Source organism: Schistocerca piceifrons, chromosome 2, assembly GCF_021461385.2.
Source record: "Schistocerca piceifrons isolate TAMUIC-IGC-003096 chromosome 2, iqSchPice1.1, whole genome shotgun sequence".
Classification (NCBI taxonomy): Eukaryota; Metazoa; Arthropoda; class Insecta; order Orthoptera; family Acrididae; genus Schistocerca; species Schistocerca piceifrons.
Window position 1 is genome coordinate 901,588,495 of NC_060139.1, and position 24,244 is coordinate 901,612,738.

General features: G+C 44.2%; 1 protein-coding gene across 1 annotated transcript in view; it reads right to left on the bottom strand.

The window, feature by feature from the left end:
• Nucleotides 1-3,257: 3,257 nt before the first annotated feature.
• The window catches only part of LOC124775976 (organic cation transporter protein-like), a 154,347-nt gene continuing 133,360 nt past the window's right edge, over nt 3,258-24,244 (bottom strand). Inside the window, exons 9-10 of the mRNA XM_047250816.1 lie at nt 9,525-9,697; nt 3,258-3,504 (exon numbers count right to left, since the gene is read on the bottom strand). Of these exons, the coding sequence (XP_047106772.1) occupies nt 3,258-3,504; nt 9,525-9,697 (420 nt within the window). The remainder of the gene's footprint in view (nt 3,505-9,524; nt 9,698-24,244) is intronic.

Below are 24,244 nucleotides of genomic sequence, written 5' to 3' on the forward strand. Positions count from 1 at the left end.
TTAGTGGACGTCCTAACGATGAGACTCTTGTCACAGAAGCCTGCAAAATTAATCGACACCGTTTGAATGGCTTTTGGGATGGTGGGAGAGACCATGATCTGACAAGTTCCTAACCAATAGTTTACAAAAAAGATGAAACATTTCAAGCGCTTCCTGTTAGTTGTTTTAATTTAAATTTTAAGTAATTCCCATAAGCTGACGATTATAAGCGTATAATAAACCAAGTACAGTCATTCTGAAGAACAAAGTATCTTCGTACATACGCCTGAGTGGCCTTTTCCCCCTTGTTTTAGTGCGAGAAACTCGTCCCAAAAGTTTTTCTAAGTGTTATTCATAGTGAGATCACACGTTCCTACCCCCTTACTGGAGCATATTCTACGATGAATATTAATGACAAGTTTTTGATGTATGCATACAATTTTCCTATCGTCTGTAGTATCCGAAGCAACTGAGGTATCATGGGGTGACATACATCGTTACTGAACAATTTATCATTACATTATCATCAGATAATCTGTTACTTTCTAGAAATAACTGTATAAATGATATTTCAGAAAAATAGATTATATTTCTTTTATTTATCTTATATGTCTTCATCATTTGAAGCATTTATAATTTTTAAATAATATAAGTACACATATATACAGAAAATCTTTGTTGTAATCTCCAAATTTATCCTTTGAATAACAAACACAGTTTCAGTTTTTACATTTAAATATTAGAATTTTTTAAATACATAAAAATGACTAGTGTCTCTAACCACAAGAATTGCGGCGTATCTCTTGGACGTCTTACGTCCAGTTACAGGAACAATACTGTACTTAGATCTGTCTCTAGCTCATCGCTCTGAATACCCATTGTGCGATGGAGGTCGCCCGAATTTCACAGAACGAGTTGCCGGAACGTCTGAAGGGCAATGGTGTGGCATAGGGCAAACGTAGGGTCTCGGCGTATCAACGCATGTTCCTCGATCACGCATTCTTTGTCACCAGTCGTTAATTCGAGATGGTATCCTCACAATGTGTTAGAGTGAGCACGTGACTTGTTTTCCATAGACTGCAAGGAGGAGAGAGAAGAAAAATACGAACACGTAAAGGAAGTAATCAAACTCTCATAACACACACTGCGTGGTCGTTTCAATTGTGCCAGAACTGAGCTTCAGCTATAGGAAACTATGAGAATTTGTCGCGCTACGTTGGGACGACCCTCGATCTCTCGAAAGGGCTTGCTGCTCGAAAGCCAGAGAACTAGAATTTTCAGCAGTTTCCTGATTAAACTAGACAGCTACCACAGAAGGCATGACAGTCTGCGTTCATTCCGTAAATGGAACACCGTGGGAGATAAATGTTCAAATGTAACTTCGTGCTCAGTTGCCTTCATAGCACCCTGAGAAAAACAGGCGTGTGTTACAAAAATGAAGAAAAGATACGGAGAAATCGTTGATAGCTGAGCTGTTAACCGTATGAATGTTGTGCACGAAAACTAAAGAATCTGCGGCAGAACTGCACGACGCCAGGGGAGAAGAAAAGTACTTATTTTACGGAGCAATTTTGCTTTTGAGAAATGTTGTTTAGCGAGAAGATCAGAGTAGTCTAGTAACCTAAGAAATGCTAATGTGTGTCGTTGGACAGTCCCGTCGAAGCATTGTGATTTGGTTTCCACACGAGATTTTACAGTTTAGCTTCAGATGCTTCTCACTCACACAGTGAATTTCCAGGCTTTCCCAGCATACTGAGTAATGAGTGGGATTTTGGGCGCAAAGTAATACGCAGGTTAACTTCTTGTGCTAATATTTCGCATACGTGCTTTGCATTTGTCATCTGCCTGTGCCAGATACTATCGCTATAGTATTTTCCAGAAATGCTAATCATATTTTGTTTAGATGATGCAAACACTTTTTAATTTCGCTTTTACAAGCAAATACCAACTTCCCTCTTCGGCGGTGCCTGTGGTGATTACGAAATACATCCAGACGTACAGAGCAGTAGGCAGTTTTATGAGTAGAAAAGTTATCGGCGTGTACATATTCTAATACGAATTTTAGTTGGCCTACTTTACGAAATAATACCTACAGGAAGGCCAGTCCCTTCTTTTCGTATATACTTTGTTCCAGTAACGTGTTTACATTGGTAAAGGTAGTGAAACTTTGCCTAACAACATTGTCCAATACGTTCAAAATATTATATTCTGTCAGCGAGAAAACTTATGCAGCCACACAGACATTAAATACCACAATTCTATCAAAGATGTTGAAAGTACGATACTCTATCACCGATGGCTTCTAGTCTTTTAAACTAAGTTGTTTATATTTGCCATGTTATTGGCGGAGAGCATCTGGGAGAACTGACTGACATAAATTAAACAGCTCGTGTATGGGACCGTGATGAAACTAAAGAAATATCTCACTTTTCCTGAGTCTACCCGCGTCTGTTATGGTCAAAGCATAGACTGTGTGGTTTCATGTTTGATACAATATTCAGTTTTAATATATAGTAATACGCTCTGTAACACTTACTGTGAATATTAAATGTGTGCAGAGATAGTCTCAGACTCAGAAAGTGTATGAAAGGAACGCAATCGTAAGTTCACAGAAGAAGAACATTGCATCTGCGTATGTGCTTAAAACATCGATTTCTGTCTTGTGCTGAAAAAGAATTTTAGCGGCGGGGTAGGCACACATCTGATGTTGAAGATGATGAACTTTTGAGAAGGATATCAGAATGTTGTCCACCGCCATAGCCGAGCAGCTAGCCCACTTGACCGACATCTGTTTAACGGGATTTCATTTCCGGTACTGATGAGAATTTTCCATTGGTGGGAGGCTCCTTGGCGATGACTGATGAGCTACTTGTAGAAGCAGTTGTGGCTTTGGTCCTAAATGCGACATTAAGGATCGGGAGAGCGGTATGCATGCTGACATACAATGATGCTTTAGCTAGAGAATCATGTCGGCAGCGAAGGCCGACGGGACCTGCCGGCCAAAATAGTGAGTCTATATAAACCTTTATTCCACCCAGCTTCCTAAACATGAAAGGAGAAGGGAGGGCGTGGATCTTAGGAACTGAAAACACTAGCGTCAGCTGTGGCTCGAATCAGAGACTGGTGTACGAGAGATCCATACGCTGGTTATTCTTCCACCGATATAGCCCGAGACAGCGATGGAGAGGGCAAGGGAGAGCAGAGGACGGCAAGTGTTTAACTTCTCCGAGTGCTGCGACGCAGCGACGCTAGAGGGCTGTCTGGTCTGCTCCGCCTCATCAAACGGCGTCGGGCTGCGTGGCGGCGCCAACGCTTGCGCCTGCGGCGGTGCTGGCATCTGGCGGCGAGGCAGCGCGGCGCGAGCGCACGGAAGAGCGCAGGATCATGCTGGAGCGGTAGGTCTCCCCGCGGATGGAGGCTCGCAGCGAGGCGCGGTTGCCCAGGCCTCGCTGGAACGGGCTGGCCGGCGGTGACGCCTCTTTGCCCGTCTCCACCGCCGCTGCTGCGTCCTTCGCTTCTGGTTTTCTGTGGACACACAGCACAGGCGTCGGTCAGTATCTGTTTTATTGCGTTTGCAACAATCTAGTTACAGAATATTGCTGTATTAAAATTACAAGTTTACGTGAACAGTTATTCCCAAACTACCACACAACGTTCACACAACCAAAGAACCTTCACACTCCCACACATCCACACTCCCATATTCCCATACTCTAAAAATCCACACTTCAATACTCCCACACACTGACACCTCCATACACCAACACTACCACACTTCTTAACAACCACACTCACCACATCCACTCTCCAACACACGAAAACTCTCACATGCCCACTCACCCATAAATCTCCCCATCTGCCCAACTAGCTATCTGCCCACCCATACCCACCAAAACACATAACACACACACACACACACACATATTAAGGATTGGGAACACCTATACTCGAATTTTTGTTCTGAATAACTGCTGCTTTACGGTATTTGTTTGGTCTCAGTTATAACAGCTTTTTTCATTTTTACTAGTAACGGATAAAATAAACAGCATGTCAATTTACCACAGCAGCAATGCTAAATTTTTTGTTTTCAAATCAGACTTTTTTTTCTTTTGCAAACGAGCTACCATCTGATGAGCAAGATGTATGAGACAGGCGAAATACCCTCAGACTTCAATAAAAATATAATAATTCCAATCCCAAAGAAAGCAGGTGTTGACAGATGCGAAAATTACCGAACTATCAGTTTAATAAGTCACAGCTGCAAAATACTAACGCGAGTTCTTTACAGACGAATGGAAAAACTGGTAGAAGCCGACCTCGGGGAAGATCAGTTTGGATTCCGTAGAAATGTTGGAACGCGGGACCCAATATTGACCCTACGACTTATCTTAGAAGAAAGATTAAGGAAAGGCAAACCTACGTTTCTAGCATTTGTAGACTTAGAGAAAGCTTTTGACAATGTTGATTGGAATACTCTCTTTCAAATTCTGGAGGTGGCAGGGGTAAAATAGAGGGATCGATAGGCTATTTACAATTTGTGCAGAAAGCAGATGGCAGTTATAAGAGTCGAGGGGTATAAAAGGGAAGCAGTGGTTGGGAAGGGAGTGAGACAGGGTTGTAGCCTATCCCCGATGTTATTCAATCTGTATATTGAGCAATCAGTAAAGGAAACAAAAGAAAAGTTCGGAGTAGGTATTAAAATCCATGGAGAAGAAATAAAAACTTTGAGGTTTGCCGATGACATTGTAATTCTGTCAGAGACAGCAAAGGACTTGGAAGAGCGGTTGAACGGAATGGACAGTGTCTTGAAAGGAGGGTATAAGATGAACATCAACAAAAGCAAAACGAGGATAATGGAATGTAGTCGAATTAAGTCGAGTGATGCTGAGGGAATTAGATTAGGAAATGAGACACTTAAAGTAGTAAAGGAGGTTTGCTATTTGGGGAGCAAAATAACTGATGATGGTCGAAGTAGAGAGGATGACAAGGAAAGCATTTCTGAAGAAGAAAAATTTGTTAACATCGAGTATAGATTTAAATGTCAGGAAGTCGTTTCTGAAATTATTTGTATGGAGTGTAGCCATGTATGGAAGTGAAACATGGACGATAAATAGTTTAGACAAGAAGAGAGTAGAAGCTTTCGAAATGTAGTGCTACAGAGGAATGCTGGTTAGATGGGTAGATCACATAACTAATGAGGAGGTATTGAATAGAACTGGGTAGAAGAGGAGCTTGTGGCACAACTTGACTAGAAGAAGGGATCGGTTGGTAGGACATGTTTTGAGGCATCGAGGGATCACCAATTTAGTATTGGAGAGCAGCGTGGAGGGTAAAAATCGAAGAGGGAGACCAAGAGATGAATACACTAAGCAGATTCAGAAGGATGTAGGCTACAGTAGGTACTGGGAGACGAAGAAGCTTGCACAGGATAGAGTAGCATGGAGAGCTGCATCAAACCAGTCTCAGGACTGAAGACCACAGCAACAACAACAACAATGTTTATTCTTAAATTTCCGTTGCTTCGAAATATTGTGTTATTACAGAAAACGGAAACGCGATCAGTGCTACTGTAATAAGAACGCCGCCAGTCTGAAATTGATAGTGACAGAAGAATCGATACAGGATTGCTGAGACAGTAATGTACACGTTGCTGTGTGGTGTGGCGTATTAGACGGTATACGTGCTCATGTAGTGTGAACCACTTCGTCTACTCAATAGCTTCTGATAGTCGTTCACCGACATCCGTTGTACTGCAGAATGCCATCATCCCTAGTTTGGAAGTGTTTTACGACGTGTGATTACAGTGAAGTAAAATGCTCTACTTGCTTCAAAGGGTAAAATACGGGGGGAGGGACTACAACCTTGAGACATCATATAAGGAGAAAACTTCCACAATGTTCCTTGAAAGAGAAGATATATTTGATTGATACACCCATGACTTTGGATATAACTGAACTCTTAATTCTGTGGTTGCTTCAACGCGAGAAATTGATATCCGAAAGTATTATGCAAAGAAGTCGTGTACTTGTGACCATCCGCTCTCTCCATCGCTGCGCTTTTCTTCCTCGCTGGAGACACAGTGACCAATTTCTGCCACACCCTCTGAGCCGTGCTACGGCTCGCGTTGGTGCTGTTGCAGGTTTCCGTCCTCTGTTGAAGGCCGGACTGTATCCTTTAGCTGACATGGTTCGTTTGCTGGTCTTCTTGTTGTGTTGACTGGCGCCACTTGGTTTTGCAAGCCTGTCCGCTAGTGGCAGCAGCGGCGTTATCGATATGTAGTAACTGTGGCCCTATCTTTGGGGTGGCGTCATTGTTCTTCCGGGTCGTGTGAGAGAGCAGTTCGGTTGGGGACTGTGAAGGAGCCAAGAGTGCAGTGCAGGAACACGCTGGGACTGCTGGCGGCACACGTGTACTGCCAGAAGGAAGGGCTGTGGTCGCGGGGGTGCACGACCTGGTCGTCAACCGGGTCCAACAAGCTTTAAGTTAAGTGGATTTTAATCCTAGTAGTGAAACCTCCACCACTTTGAGATCTCGCCCTTCTCCAGTGATTTGGGTTCTTGTTGCTGCTCGCAGTGTCGCCGAAATGAAGAGCAACGAATGGAATGCTTTGAGAAGGCGGATCTAATTAGCTTTCCTCGACTTCTTGTTACTAATTGATGCAGTCTATGTGTTACTATTTGTTAAGTTAAACCAGCGGTATTTTTCCTGCCTGGTGGCCGCTAACGCCCCAGTTACCTGCCCTGGAGTTTAGTATAGGTAACGGCAGTGCGCGTTTCCTCGCCTTGCCGCTGCTGTCCGGTAAGGCGTGTCGTTTTGACAGTTTCCTTGATTTGTAGGTCGGTTGGTGTTTCTTCTACTCTGGTAGTAGTGAATCCTTTCTCCTTTCTGAAGCTGTTTTATTGCATGTTTCTAAATTTTTTAAAATATAATTGCCATTCTTGGCGTTACAGCAAGTTTAAACGGTTGTGCTAGCAAGCTTACTATAATTTTGTCTCACCTGTTTGGTAATCTGTTGCCCGTCGTTTAAATTGACTTTTGCTGTTGCCTTGCTGTTTGACAGTATGTTTGTTAAATTTTTTAATAATTGCCATTCCTGACATTAAAGGCCTTCAGCCGTGACTGTCGCTACTTGTCTTAAAATTCTAATGTGTCAATTGTATTTTATAAGTTAACCTTTAAGACCTTGGTGACTTGTTTTCAGTATTTTAATAACTGTAGTTTGTAAATTGCAACAAGTTAAACAATTCTTAATTTATTGCCATTAAGGCCTTCAACCATGAGTGTCGTTACTTGTCATAAAATTTTAATACCGCAATTGTATTTTTGCAGCGAGCTTTAAGACCTTGGTTACTTGTCTTTAATATTTTAATAACTGTAATTTTAAGTTGCAGCAAGTTTAATCAGTTCTTAATTTATTGCCATTAGAGCCTTCAGTCGTGCAACAGTTCTTAAATTATTGACATTATTTTAATTTGTTGTTGATTTTAAATTAATTGTGTGTGATTAAAAGAAAAGCCAACCAATAGCAACTGATTACGGCCCCGTCCACAATCATAACCGAATTCTGCCTTCCTTGACCACCAGGTCATATCGATCATATCGATCGAGATCTACTCTTTCAACTTCATTAGAATTATTCGATCTTTGTTCAAGCTCTACGTTTATCGTTGAAAATAACAGCAATAAAAAAGGGTTACTTCAGGAATCGGGTGTTTAGAGTGGTTTTAATAGGAAGGTTAATCTGGTGATGAAAAAATCCGTTACAGCTGAAGACCGGTTATATGCTGCTATCATCGCAAACACACACACACACACACACACACACACACACACAAACACACACACACATACATTTGATAAGCTAAACTGGAGAAAGAAACAGATACGACACCTAGGGACACCTTTCTAACTGGATACAGTGTCTGTACAGCAAGATTTGAGAATTAATGGTAACACTTTCAGCTCGTGTTTGAATCTCTCTATTTGGAATCGACAGATTTTGGTGACGCATTGCACCGGTATCAGGTCCCTCTATTATCGGTACAGTTTGGCACCGAAATCTGTCGCTTCTATGAGGGTCACTCCAAAAGAAAAGCACACTATTTTTGTAAAAATACAGTTTTCGTTCTGCATGTGTGAAAGTTTTACAGTGTGTAGACAAATCCTTCCCGCTTGTTTTCAAACTTAGTTCAACCTGTTGCCGTGAGTGGCGCCGTCACAGCATGTCTTCAAGATGGCTGCTACACTTGACGTTCGTCAGAAGCAACGTGCTGTCATAGAATTCCTGTGCTGTGAAAGCGAGACAGTGGGAAACATCCACAAGAGGTTGAAAAATGTTTATGGAGATGCTGCTGTCGATCGCACTACAGTTAGTCGGTGTGCAAGCAGGTTACGTGATGAAAGCGGGCACGGCAATATTGAGGATTGTCCTCGCAGCGGCAAGCCTCGTACGGCACACACTCCAGACAATGTGCAGAGAGTTAACGAATTGGTGACTGCTGACAGACGCATCACAGTGAACAAATTGTCACGCTACGTTGGTATAGGGGAGGGAAGTGTTCGCAGAATACTGGAAGTGTTGGCGTTAAAAAAAGGTTTGTGCCAGGTGGTTTCCCAGGATGTTGACAGTGGCTCACAAAGAAACAAGGAAAACGGTATGCAGCGAACTTTCGGAACAGTACGAGAATGGTGGAGATGAATTTCTTGGAAGAATTTTGACAGGTGATGAAACAAGGCTCCATCATTTTTCACCAGAGACGAAGAGGCAATCAATGGAGTGGCATCATGCAAATTCACCGAAGAGAAAAAAATTCAGAATCACACCCTCTGCTGGAAAAGTTATGGCTGCGGTGTTTTTCGATTCCGAAGGACTCTTGCTTGTTGACACCATGCCAAGCGGAACCACCATAAATTCTGATGCATATGTGACGACACTGAAGAAACTTCAAGCTCGACTGAGTTGTGTTCGACCACATCGGCAAAAACAGGATTTTTTTGCTGTTGCACGACAATGCACAGCCACATGTCAGTCAAAAAACGATGGAAGCGATCACAAAACTCGGATGGACAACACTGAAACACCCGCCTTACAGTGCTGACCTGGCTACGTGTGACTACCATCTCTTTGGGAAACTGAAAGTCTCTCTTGTGGAACAAGGTTTGAAGATGATGACGCCCTTGTGCAAGTTGCCAAACAGTGGCTCCAGCAGGTTGGTCCAGAATTTTACCGTGCGGGTATACAGGCGCTGGTTCCAAGATGGCGTAAGGCAGTTGAGAGGGATGGAAATTATGTGGAGAAATGAAAATATTGTTCCTAAAGGATGTATCTGAACACTGTAAAACTTTCAAACATGTAGAATAAAATGTGGATTTTTAAATAAATAGTTTGCATTTCTTTTGTAGTGACCCTAGTAAATGAAGCGATTCAAACACGCGGCTGAAGGTTTTACCTTTAACTTTGATACACTGATCAGCAGTTGCCCCTTTCTCCATCCGGACTAGGTGCTGGATACTGGAAAGTTGTGCCGGCACGAGGCTGTACTCACTTTCCGCAGCAGGGGAAGTCGAGCAGCCGCTGCCCCAGGCCGAACTGCTCCCCGTCGCGCAGCGTTTGCGGCAGCTCCTTGTCCAGCGTCTCGGGCAGGTAGAGCGACAGCGCGCCGCCCACCACGCCGATGGCGCCCAACACGATCAGCGGCAGCACCGGACTCACCACAGCCTGCAGAGACCGACACACGGACATTCACACCTTCTACATCTACATTTATACTCCGCAAGCCACCCAACGGTGTGTGGCGGAGGGCACTTTACGTGCCACTGTCATTACCTCCCTTTCCTGTTCCAGTCGCGTATGGTTCGCGGTAAGAACGACTTCCGGAAAGCCTCGAATCTCTCTAATTTTACATTCGTGATCTCCTCGGGAGGTATAAGTAGGGGGAAGCAATATATTCGATACCTCATCCAGAAACGCACCCTCTCGAAACCTGGACAGCAAGCTACACCGCGATGCAGAGCGCCTCTCTTGCAGAGTCTGCCACTTGAGTTTGCTAAACATCTCTGTAACGCTATCACGCTTACCAAATAGCCCTGTGACGAAACGCGCCGCTCTTCTTTGGATCTTCTCTGTCTCCTCTGTCAACCACACCTGGTACGGATATCACACTGATAAGCAAAACTCAAGTATAGGTCGAACGAGTGTTTTGTAAACCACCTCCTTTGTTGATGGACTACATTTTCTAAGGACTCTCCCAATGAATCTCAACCTGGCACCCGCCTAACCAACAATTAATTTTATATGATCAGTCCACTTAAAATCGTTCCGCACGCGTACTCCCAGATATTTTCCAGAAGTAGCTGCTACCAATGTTTGTTCCGCTATCATATAATCATACAATAAAGCATCCTTCTTTCTATGTATTTGCAATACATTACATTTGTCTATGTTGAGGGTCAGTTGCCACTCCCTGCACCAAGTGCCTATCCGCTGCAGATCTTCCTGCATTTCGCTGCAATTTTCTAATGCTTCAACTTCTCTGTATACTACAGCATCATCCGCGAAAAGCCGCATGGAACTTCCGACACCACCTATCACCTTCAGTAGAGCTACAGTATGTCACCAGAAATACATGGACCGAGTACATCTACATCCACATCCATACTCCGCAAGCCACCTGACGGTGTGTGGCGGAGGGTACTTTGAGTGCCTCTATCTGTTCTCCCCTCTATTCCAGTCTCGTATTGTTCGTGGAAAGAAAGATTGTCGGTATGCCTCTTTGTGGTCTCTAATCTCTCTGATCTTATCCTCATGGTCTCTTCGCGAGATATACGTAGGAGGGAGCAATATACTGCTTGACTCCTCGGTGAAGGTATGTTCTCGAAACTTCAACAAAAGCACGTACCGAACTACTGAGTGTCTCTCTTGCAGAGTCTTCCACTGGAGTTTATCTATCGTCTCCGTAGCGCTTTCGTGATTACTAAATGATCCTGTAACGAAGCGCGCTGATCTCTGTTGGATCTTCTCTTTCTATCAACCCTATCTTGTACGGATCCCACACCAGTGAGCAGTATTCAAGTAGTGGGCGAACAAGTGTACTGTAACCTACTTCCATTGTTTTCGGATTGCATTTTCTTAGGATTCTTCCAATGAATCTCAGTCTGGCATCTGCTTCACCGACGATTAATTTTATATGGTCATTCCATTGTAAATCACTCCTAATGCCTACACCCAGATAATTTATGGAATTAACTGCTTCCAGTTGCTGACCTGCTATATTGTAGCTAAATGATAAAGGATCTTTTTTTCTATGTATTCGCAGCACATTACACTCGTCTACATCGAGATTCAATTGCAATTCCCTGCACCATGCGTCAATTCGCTGCAGATCCTCCTGCATTTCAGCACAATTTTCCATTGTTACAACCTCTCTATATACCACAGCATCATCTGCAAAAAGCCTCAGTGAACTTCCGATGTTATCCACAAGGTCATTTATGTATATTGTGAATAGCAACGGTCCTACGACACTCCCCTGCGCACATCAGAAATCTCTCTTACTTCGGTAGACTTCTCTCCACTGAGAATGACATGCTGTGTTCTATTATCTAGGAACTCTTCAATCCAATCACGCAATTGGTCTGATAGTCCATATGCTCTTACTTTGTTCGTTAAACGACTGTGGGGAACTGTATCGAACGCCTTGCAGAAGACAAGAAACACGGCATCTACCTGGGAACCCGTGTCTATGGTCCTCTGAGTCTCGTGGACGAATAGCGCGAGCTGGGTTTCACACGATCTTCTTTTTCGAAACCCATGCTGATTCCTACAGAGTAGATTTCTTATCTCCAGAAAAGTCATTATACTCGAACATAATACGTGTTCCAAAATTCTACAACTCATCGACGTTAGAGATATGGGTCTATAGTTCTGCACATCTGTTCGACGTCCCTTCTTGAAAACGCGGATGACCTGTGCCCTTTTCCAATCTTTTGGAACGCTACGCTCTTCTAGAGACCTACAGTACACCGCTGCAATAAGGGAGGGCAAGTTCCTTCGCGTACTCTGTGTAAAATCGAACTGGTATCCCATCAGGTCTAGCGGCCTTTCCTCTTTTGAGCGATTTTAATTGTTTTTCTATCCCTCTGTCATCTATTTCGATATCTACAATTTTGTCATTTGTGCGACAATCTAGAGAAGGAACTACAGTGCAGTCTTCCTCTGTGAAACAGCTATGGAAAAAGCAGGGAAAAGACACCAAAAAATGACACGCCATGGAACAGCCGACATTAACAGCGCCCAAACTGGGACTTTCGGTGCATCTCACGGTTTTCCAGCCTGAGCAGGCAATTAATAAAAGGCAAAAGAAGGCACAAAGACAAACTCAACCCGTCTGTGGGATCATAAAGTAGCTATGTCTATTGAGCGAGCTGAGCGTGCTGTGCGTATGGCCGATGTCAAAACGAAGTGCTTGCCATCCGTGGTCGAAGTGGAGCTTGGATTCTGACGCTACCAGCTTTAATGGTGAGCGTTCTTTGACATTTCTGTGACACTTGTTCCGGCCGATGGCTCTTTTTCTCACACTGCACCGGTTTACTGATTCTTGACTGCTTCTTGCTCCCCTCGTCCGTTTTGGAAATTGGAAATTTGTGGTAAGTTCTATGGGACCAAACTGCTGAGGTCATCGGTCCCTATGCTTACACACTACCTAATCTAACTTAAACTAACTTACGCTAAGGACAACACACGCACCCATGCCCGCGGGCGGACTCCGACCTCGGACGGGGGGAGCCGCGCGCACCATGGCCAGGCGCCTAGACCACGCTGCTGCCGTCCGCTTTGCGGTCATGTTTTGGTAACGTCTATTTTTGAACTCTCGTCATACGTACACAACCCTCTCCCTCGTAAACAAACCACTGGATCTATTAAGGCTAATTCCTCTTAAACTAAAAGGGAAAATATAGCAGGGAGATCTGTTTAGGTCATGTCTTTGTAGGGTTATTGGTGTTTCATTTCTTTTAAAGGATCTTGCAGCCTATATGTGTTATTTTATACTTTAACTGTTCAACTTTTATTTGTCAAGAAGGGAGGTCCCCTGGATAGGAATAAATTTTTTTGTGCGGGAGCATTAGTAACTTGCAGTTCTTGACAAGCTTTAGTAATAATTGGCTGGATAATCCTTCGGACATACTGAAGTTCTTGTTATTTGTAGGCGTGGTTAATTACAGTTTTCGAGTCGAGCATTTGTTCACAGTCGAGGTAACCGGCATCCGGTGCGTGTCACACTGAAAAGATACTTTGCATTGTTTGGCACGCTTGATTAAGTTTGACATAAAATCTTTTAAGATTAATGTTTGTGTTCTGAAGCAATAAATTGCTCGTGCCCGCTTCTGTGCTAGCCTTGAGTTCAGTGTCTTTTGACATGGGCCAGTGAACTGTTGTTTTATCCCGGACTTTTTTAAGAGAAGTTTTACGTATGTTGTAGTTGAGCCAGTGTTAATTTCACGCATTGTTTCCGCGGATCGGGTGCCCGAGGCCTACCTAGGAGTGTAATGTGCGTCTGCGGGCTTGTACCATGAGCTCACACAAGGCTGTTTCCTCATAATTTATTCATTCTGGTCTAAGGAACCCCTTTGAGTAAATTGTTTTGTCTGACATTTTCGAAGCCTAAGGGTATGTACAGGGTGGTCCATTGACAGTGACCGGGCCAAATATTTCACGAAATAAGCATCAAACGAAAAAACTACAAAGAACGAAATTCGTCTAGCTTGAAGGGGGAAACCAGATGGAGCTATGGTTGGCCCGCTAGATGGCGCTGCCATAGGTCAAACGGATATCAACTGCATTTTTTAAAATAGGAATCCCTATTTTTATTACATATTGGATAGTACGTAAAGAAATATGAATGTTTTAGTTGGATCCCTTTTTTCACTTTGTGATAGATGGCGCTGTAATAGTCACAAACGTATAAGTACGTGGTATCACGTAACATTCCGCCAGCGCGGACGGTATTTGCTTCATGATACAATACCTGTTTTAAAATGGACCGTTTACCAATTGCGGAAAAGGTCTATATCGTGTTGATGTACGGCTATTGTGATCAAAATGCCCAATGGGCGTGTGCTATTTATGCTGCTCGGTATCCTGGACGACATCATCAAGTGTCCGGACCGTTCCCCGGATAGTTACATTATTTAAGGAAACAGGAAGTGTTCAGCCACATGTGAAACATCAACCACGACCTGCAACAAATGATGATGCCCAAGTAGGTGTTTTAGCTACTGTCGCGACTAATTTGAACATCAGTAGCAGACAAATTGCACGAGAATCGGAAATCTCAAAAACGTCGGTGTTGAGAATGTTACATCAACATCGATTGCACCCATACCATATTTCTATGCACTAGGAATTGCATGGCGACGGCTTTGAACATTGTGTACAGTTCTGCCACTGGGCACAAGAGAAATTATGGGACGATGACAGATTTTTTGCATGCGTTCTATTTAGCAACATAGCGTCATTCACCAACAGCGGTAACGTAAACCGGCTATTATGCACTATTGGGCAACGGAAAATCCACGATAGCTGCGACAAGTGGAACATCAGCAACCCTGACGGGTTAATGTATGGTGCGGCATTATGAGAGGAAGGATAAGTGGCCCCCATTTTACCGATGGCAGTCTAAATGGTGCAATGTATGCTGATTCCTTACATTATGGTCTACCGATGTTGCTACAATATGTTCCACTGCATGACAGAATGGCGATGTACTTCCAACATGATGGATGTCCGGCACATAGCTCGCGTGCGGTTGAAGCGGTATTGAATTGCATATTTCATGACAGGTGGATTGGTCGTCGAAGCACCATACCATAGCCCGCACGTTCACCGGGTCCTACGTCCCCGGATCTCTTTCTGTGGGGAAAGTTGAAGGATATTTGCTATCGTGATCCACAGACAATGCCTGACAACATGCGTCAGCACATTGCCAATGCATGTGCGAACATTATGGAAGGCGAACTACTCGCCGTTGAGAGGAATGTCGTTACACGTATTGCCAAATGCATTGAGGTTCACGGACATCATTTTAAGCATTTATTGCATTAATGTGGTATTTACAGGTAATCACGCTGCAACAGCACGCGTTCTCAGAAATGATAAGTTCACAAAGGTACGTGTATCACATTGGAACAACCGAAATAAAATGTTCAAACGTACCTACGTTCTGTATTTTAATTTAAAAAACCTACCTGTTATCAACTGTTCGTCTAAAATTGTGAGCCATATGTTTGAGACTATTACAGCGCCATCTATCACAAAGCGAAAAAAGTGGTCCAACTAAAACATTCATGTTTCTTTACGTACTACACGAATATGTATTAAAAATGGGGGTTCTTATTTTAAAAAACGCAGTTGATATCCGTTTTACCTATGGCTGCGCCATCTAGCGCGCCAACCATAGCGCCATCTGGTTTCCCCCTTCAAACTAGACGAGATTCGCTCTTTCTAGTTTTTCGTTTGATGCTTATTTCGTGAGATATTTGGCCCGGTCACGATCAATGTTCGCTGTCACAAAAATGCAATATACAGTGTGTTACAAAAAGGTTCGGCCAAACTTTCAGGAAACATTCCTCACACACAAAGAAAGAAAATATGTTATGTGGACATGTGTCCGGAAACGCTTACTTTCCATGTTAGAGCTCATTTTATTACTTCTCTTCAAATCACATTAATCATGGTATGGAAACACACAGCAACAGAACGTACCAGCGCGACTTCAAACACTTTGTTACAGGAAGTGTTCAAAATGTCCTCCGTTAGCGAGGATACATGCATCCACTCTACGTCGCATGGAATCCCTGATGCGCTGATGCAGCCCTGGAGAATGGCGTATTGTATCACAGCCGTCCACAATATGAGCACGAAAAGTCTCTACATTTGGTAACGGGTTGCGTAGACAAGAGCTTTCAAATGCCCCCATAAATGAAAGTCAAGAGGGTTGAGGTCAGGAGAGCGTGGAGGCCATGGAATTGGTCCGCCTCTACCAATCCATCGGTCACCGAATCTGTTGTTGAGAAGCGTACGAACACTTCGACTGGAATGTGCGGGAGCTCCATCGTGCACGAACCACATGTTGTGTCGTACTTCTAAAGGCACATGTTCTAGCAGCACAGGTAGAGTATCCTGTATGAAATCGTGATAACGTGCTCCATTGAGCGTAGGTGGAAGAACATGGGGCCAATCAAGACATCACCAACAATGCCTGCCCAAACGTTCACAGAAAATCTTTGTTGATGACGTGATTGCACAATTGCGTGCGGATTCTCGTCAGCCGACACATGTTGATTGTGAAAATTTACAATTTGATCTCGTTGGAATGACGAAACTAAAATGACTCTAACATGGAAATTAAGCGTTTCCGGACACATGTCCACATAACATCTTTTCTTTCTTTGTGTGTGAGGAATGTTTCCTGTAAGTTTGGCCGTACCTTTTTGTAACACTATGTATATTTTAGTTTCGTCAGTATGTACTGTACTTCCTCGATTCACCGCCAGTTGGCCCAATTGAAGGTAAGTAATGTTGACGTTGGTGCTTGTGTTGACATGCGACTCACTGCTCTACAGTACTAGTATCAAGCACATCAGTACGTAGCATCAACAGGTTAGTGTTCATCACGAATGTGGATTTGCAGTCAGTGCAATGTTTACAAAAGCGGAGTTGGCAGATGCCCATTTGATGTATGGATTAGCACGGGGCAATAGCCGTGGCGCGGTACGTTTGTATCGAGACAGATTTCCAGAACGAAGGTGTCCCGACAAAAAGACGTTCGAAGCAATTGATCGGCGTCTTAGGGAGCACGGAACATTCCAGCCTATGACTCGCGACTGGGAAAGACCTAGAACGGCGAGGACACCTGCAATGGACGAGGCAATTCTTCGTGCAGTTGACGATAACCCTAATGTCAGCGTCAGAGAAGTTGCTGCTGTACAAGGTAACGTTGACCACGTCACTGTATGGAGAGTGCTACGAGAGAACCAGTTGTTTCCGTACCATTTACAGCGTGTGCAGGCACTATCAGCAGCTGATTGGCCTCCACGGGTACACTCCTGCGAATGGTTCATCCGACAATGTGTCAATCCTCATTTCAGTGCAAATGTATACATGGAGAGCTGCATCAAACCAGTCTCAGGACTGAAGACAACAACAATATGTTTTTACAGTTAGTAAATGGTTTATTGTCAAAAGAAAGGAACTATCGACAGTTTGTACTTTATTGGTGAACTATATTGTGGTGGTAATAAATTTTGTCAAGATATAATTAAAAAAAACTACGTTCAAATTGTTACCCAGTCCTTCCACCATAGTCCGATCCACGAAGAATGGCAGTTCGCGCAAGTCGAGGCACAGATGAGGATTGCATTGTTGACGATTCGAAATTACAGTTGCGGTACGCTCATGGGCGTGCTTTCCGCTCGAAGAAAATGTATATTCTGAAAATTATATCTCTCGCTTGCTTCTGCAGAATTTATCACTTACCGCCACCATCAGCGATGACAATTCGCAACAAATAGAATAGAAATTCACTAAACAACTCGCTACGGTCACGTTTAATTTTTGAATTTGCTGCGGCATTAACAGCAGAGCGCTCACAATACTACTGAACGGTCACTGGTTTTCGGAGAATGCGTGACGCACGTGAGCCGAACAAACCTAAACTTGACAGCCGTCGTTCGTGGCTCCAGTTATAAGACCTGTTGATTGCTTCCTCTCATTAACGTCTTTGTTAGGCGGTATCATATTGTGCTACCCTCAGGAAATGAAGAATCGCTTCAGCGTGTTCGTTGCCACAAAAATGCAAATGAGCTTCTCCTGCTCCATGCCGAGGCAAGGCTTCACGCACCCCTGCGCACCTGAGAGTATTTCACAAATCGTCTTTGGACTGTTCTTCCTCATTCACCGAACAGCCCGGATCTCGCACCTTCAGGCTTCCATCTGTTTGGCCCAGTGAAGGATGCACTCTACGGGAAGCGGTATGTGCATGATGGGGAGTTATTGATACGAGGGTGAGTCAAATGAAAACCTTAAAGTTGTAGTAACAAATCGAAATTTGGTGCCGTTATCGTGTAAGTTGGTAAGCGTGCTATAAACAGCGTGCAGAATGGCCTGTAGGTGGCAGCATAGTGCAGATGGACACATAACGTCGCAGTATCAGTATAAAGGTGGCCACCCCACTCGCGACTTGCACCAGGGAAGAGCAGCGTTCTGTTATTCGGTTTTTGCATAGTGAAGGTGTGAAACGTATTGAAATTCATCGACGAATGAAGGTTCAGTACGGTGATGCATGTTGGTCACAGCAGCAAGTCTACGAATGTTGTAGGAAGTTCGCAAATGGTGTGACTTCAGTGGAAGAAGCTCCTCGTCCAGGTCAAGCGCAACTAATTGTGACTCCACAGAACATTGCAGCCATAGTGAAGGAAAACCGCCAAGTGATACTGCATGACACTGCAGCATGTTTACAGATTAGTCATGGGTCAGCAGACCACCATTGTGCATGATGTGCTCCAGTTTCACAAAGTTTCCGCAAGATGGGTGCCACGGTAGCTGAGAGAACGACGTGTTGATGCTTGTGAAGAACTTCTTCGGCGCTTTGAACGAGAAGGTGATGGCTTCCTTGCAAGAATCGTTACTGGGGACGAAACCTAGGTTCTCGTCCGACAACCGGGAAGGAAGAGAGCGAGCAAGGCATGGCGCCATTCCTCATCACCAAAACCAAAGCAGTTTCGAACTTAACCATGAGCAGGGAAGGTTATGCTGACTCTCTTTTGGGACGAAAAAGGCGTCATTTTGGAGCATTACATGCCTAGAGGGACCACTGTCATCCGTGCATCACTCACAGATCTCCTAAAAAATCATCTGCGGCCTGCAATCAAATCAAAGCGACGTGGATTGCTGTCAGCAGGTGTCCTTTTGCAACATGACAATGCAAGGCCCCACACTGCCCGTACAACAGTTGCTACAATCACAGACCTGCATTTTGAGTATCTTCCTCATCCACCATACTCACCACACCTTGCCCCAAGTGATTTCCATATGTTTGGACCACTCAAAGACGCAATGGGAGGAAAGAAGTTCCGTTCTGATGAAGAGGTACACCACGCGGTGCATGAGTGGTTGTGCGAACTACCAAAAGAATTTTTTTCTAAAGGAATTTATGCACTTTGTAAGCGCTGGAGGACTTGCATTGTGCTTGGGAGAGATTATGTTGAAAAGTGATGTAGCTTTGTACCACTTCTGCACAATAAATAATATTTTAAAAAATTTAAGGTTTTCGTTTGACTCAGCATCGTACTACAAGAGGCCTTGGCTCCGACGTCGAGAAGTGGATTGGTACCATAAGGGCATAGAGGCCCTCCCGGTAACGTGGCGTGAGGCCGTTGCCTTGAACGGAGATTATGTTGCAAAACTGGATTTTGTAGGCAGAAGAGTGGGGAATAATGTGGTGAATTGGACTCCTGAATAAAAAAAAAGTGTTGCATTACCAATTGGACGTCCCTCGTATTTATTACGATCTTCCACTGATGACACCTTCCTGTGCACAACAGCATCGTCAGAAAACAATCTGCTAATGCAGTCGATCCTGCCCGACAACTACCTACTCTGAGAAAATTAGAGATCCTACTCGGGTAGCGGAACGCACAGCGCGCTGGCTTGGGAGACAGCAGAGTGAGCCAGACCCGAATCGAATCCGCGCGTTGGATAAAGGAATATGGCTAATGCGCCGACCTCACAGCTGAGTGGTCAGGAGATTGACTGCCACGCTGAGGATCCGGTTTCAGTTCCCGGCCCTGCTAGGAATGTTTTTCTTGGTGGGAGGACTTGAACTGGGTGCACTCAGCCTCACGAGCCAAGTTAAGTAGTTACGTGACGGAGCGGCAGCGGCTCCAGGTTACGAAAACCAACGGCCGGGAGAGCGATGTGCTGACGCCACGCCCCTTCACACCGCATCCAGTGACACCTTTGGCAGAGGATGACATGGCACTTTGACGGTTCCCTTTGGTCTGGGGACGGAGTTTACGTTTACGAGAGCATTAAAGAACCTGTTACACTTGCTTGGAGGGCAGTTAATTTTAGTTTCACTTCTGTTGAACATTAACCGTCCCGGATAACGTTCTAGATTCTGTTAGTCAAATTTTTAGCGAACAACCGACACATTTGAGAAGATAGTGTGATCCTAACTAGTAACGCCAGAAGAAAGACGAAAGTGATGAGAAGTAGCAGAAATGAGATTAGCGACGCCACGAAATAGACGAGGTTGAGGAATGTTGTTCCTGTGAAAGCAAAATAGCTCACGACGAACAACGCAATTGATGTAAGAAGGGCCGCGCGGGATTAGCCTAGCGGTCTTAGACGCTGCAGTCATAGACCGTGCGGCTGGTCCCGGCGGAGGTTCGAGTCCTCCCTCAGCCATGGGCGTGTGTTTGTCCTTAGGATAATTTAGTTAAGTAGTGTGTAAGCTTAGGGACTGTTGACCTTAGCAGTTAAGTCCCATAAGATTTCACACACATTTGAACTTTTTTTTGTGTAAGAAGGACAGAAGCACAGTCAGAGGGAGCATTGCAGGCCAAAAGAAGTCTGCCAATATCAAATATTGACCTTAACTGGAGGAAGAAATTTCTGAGATTGTATGTTTGGAGCACAGAATTCTACGGCAGTGAAACAGCGACTGTGGGACAACCGGAAAAGAAGAAGGAAGGAAGATTGTGGTTTAACGTCCTGTCGACAACGTGGTAGAGACGGAGTTTGATATCGGATTACGGAAGGATGAGGAAGGAAATCGACAGCGCCCTTGCCAAAGGTACCATCCCGGCATTTGCCTTGCGCGATACAGGAAAACCACGGAAAACTTAAATCTGTAGGGCTGGACAGGCATCTGAATCGTCGTCCTCTCGAATGCAAATCCAGAGTGCCAACTACAGCGCTATTTCGCCCCCTTGGAAATAATAGAATCGAAGCGTTAGAGCTGCGGTCGTATATGAGGATGTTGAAAATTAGGTGAACCGATAAGATGGGAAATGAGGAAGTTCTTTACTGAATCGGCAAAGAAAGGAACATGTGGAATAATAGTCTTTTGTATATATGGGTCCTTAGCCACTGTGAAGTTATCGAGGAAAGTCATTTTCCTGCGTGGGCTGTTTTATTTTGAAATAACCACCTTATTTTATCATTTAGCGAATAGCTGAACTCATACCCTCGGGCTAATATATCAGATAACAGATGCATTGGTAAAAAGGAACAAATGCAACCATTGTGACGATTTTGTCTTTGTGCCCTCATACAAACCATTAAAATACGTTTTTTTAACTTCGTCAAAATTGTATTTTCATAAACGCGAGCCTCATGCGCCTTGTTGTAACTACGAAGGGCATTCAGAGAGTAAGGCAACCATCTTTTTTGTCGGTCAGTTTCGGTTAAAAAATGCAGAATCTGTGGTGAGACATCGATGAATATTCCCGCTGAAGCCCCTAGAGATTCATGAAGTTCCGATAGGTTACGGCGCTATACGTAGCCTTCAAAATGGCGTCTGTAACGCAGTTACGCTCCAAGCAGAGAGCTGTTACTGAGTTTCTTTTGGAAGAAAATCAGAGCATCGCATATACGAGGGTTGAAACTTAAATAGTGGCAACTATTTATTCACAACCGATACAAAAGAGTTACATGTTTGCACCTGTTACTGTCCTTCAAAGTAGTCACCAGTGTTGTGTAGAACCCGTTGCCAGCGATGTGGAAGGCTTAGTATACCGTTAGCAGAGCCTGTTCTGCTGATGGCGCGAATGGCGCGGTCTACTGCCTGTCGAATCTCTGGAACAGTTCTGAAGCGAATGCCACGAAGTGCTTCCTTCATCTTCGGAATCAAATCAAAGTCACAAGGACTTAAGTCCGGGGAGTATGGTGGATGGTACAGTACTTGCCAGTCCCATCGACCGAACAGAGCAGCCACAGCTTGCGATGCAGGCACCCGCGCATTGTCGTGCAAATGATGGGTGGGTTGCGCAGAAAGTGTCGCCGCTTCGTTCGCAAAGCTGATCGCAGGCGATGCTCCAAATACGAACAGTAATACTGTGAACTGACGGTCTGCAGTGGAGGAACGTAATGCGTTAGGATAACACCATTACAGCTGTACACGAGAATCACCATAACTTTAGACCGCTCGATTCGCACCATCAACAGAGCAGGCTCTGGTGGCGGTATACTACGCCTTCCACGTCGCTGGCAACGGGTTCTACACCACGCTGGTGACTACTGTGAAGGACAGTAACAGGTGCAAACATGTAACTCTTTTGTATCGGTTGTGAATAAATAGTTGCCACTATTTAAGTTCCAACCCTCGTATCGAGAGACGCTTGCAGAATGTCTACGGGGACCTGGCCGTGAACAAAAGCACGATGAATCATTGGGCGATGCGTCTGTCATAATCGCAGCAAGGTCGCGCAAACCTATCCGACCTTCCGCGTGCTGGCCGTGAAGAAGCGACCTCAGCGTCGTGTTCGTCGCCACCAAAATGCAAACTTCACCTTGTCCATGACAACGCAAGGCCTCACAGAAGTTTTCCCACTCGAGAGGAGAGGAGCTCATTAAACTTCATTGAATTGTTCTTCCTTATCCACCCTACGGTCCGGATCCCGCACCTTCCGACTTCCATCTGTTTAGCCCAATGAAGGATGCATTCTGTAGGAAGCAGTACGCTGATGTTGGGGAGGTTATTGATGTTGCAAGATGTTGGCTCCGATGTCGATCAGTAGAGTGGTACCATGCGGGCATACAGGCTCTCCTAGTAAGATGGCGTAAGATCATCGCATTGAACGGAGATTATAATGAAAAATAGGAAATTTTATCCAAAAGAATGGGGAATTATACGGTGTATTGGAATCTTGAATAAAAACAACCTGCTTTCAGAAAAAAATGTGTTACATTACTTATTGGACACCTCTCGTACTTAAAATGAAAATATACTTTTTAAATAGTTAGAATAACGTATTTTAATGTGTTGTATAATGACAAAGTGACAGATCCGCGCAAGTGTCAGAGTTATTACTTTTTATATGTGGGTTTCACGTTTGAGATAGTAGCTTGGTAAGACAGAACAGGGTGAAATTGGCTAATCGCTAAATAATGAAATGAAGTGGTTACTTCAAAATAAAAGAGCCTACGCAGGAAAACGATTTTCCTCAACATAGAGAAAACACTGACAAGAAGAGACAGGATGATAGGACATGTTTTAAGACATCAGGGAATAAGTTCTATGGTACCTGAGGAGGCGACAGAAGGCAGAAACTGTAGGGGAGACAAAGACTGGAAACTACCCAACAAATAATTGAGGACACAGGGTAAAAAATGCTACTCTGTGTTGAAGAGGGTGGCACGAGAACGAAATTCGTGGCGAACCGTGTCAGACCGGTCGGGAGACTCACGACAAAAGAAAGACTGCATAAGTAAGAAAGGTCGCGGATAAACTCTAGATTACTAAACCCTCGTTAAATTCACGATTATATTTGGTATCTCTTCGTGGTTCCCGCCAATAATGACACATGAGTGACACACTCTCTTGAGAAACTTCATGGCATACATTGTTGCTGACAATCGCCGAATTATTTACTGCCAGACTTCAGATGTTTACTGACGCTGGTGCTCTTGTAAATATTGCGAATGTTTGGTAAAGGCGTGCCTGTTTTCAAATAGTCAGCGTATTTACTTTATCGTTTAGAATTTGCCTTAGGTGAAATATCAAGCAGTTGCAGTTAGAAGAGTCTTAGTTTATACCACATTGGCCTGGTTCAGAGTCAATCTTACCTTTTGCTGTTGCAGTTAGCACGACATGGATTTTGATTTTGATACTAACATACTGGATGATTTTTTTGAAGAAATTCGCCTGTGCAGTAGTAGAAACCACAAGAATCACAAGGAGGAAATGTATGCTCAGCTCTGCCTTCGAGCAAATAAAGGATGACACATCTCGTAACTACTGCTCAAGAGCAATTTGTGCAGAACACCGAGCTAGGTCTTGCTTGGACTGTAATACACTACTGGGCATTGAAATTGCTACACCACGAAGACGACGTGCTACAGACGCGAAATTTAACCGACAGGAAGAAGATGCTGTGAGATGCAAATGATTAGCTTTTCAGAGCATTCACACAACGTGCTGACGCGAGGAAAGATTCCAACCGATTTATCATACACAAACAGCAGTTGACCGGCGTTGCCTGGTGA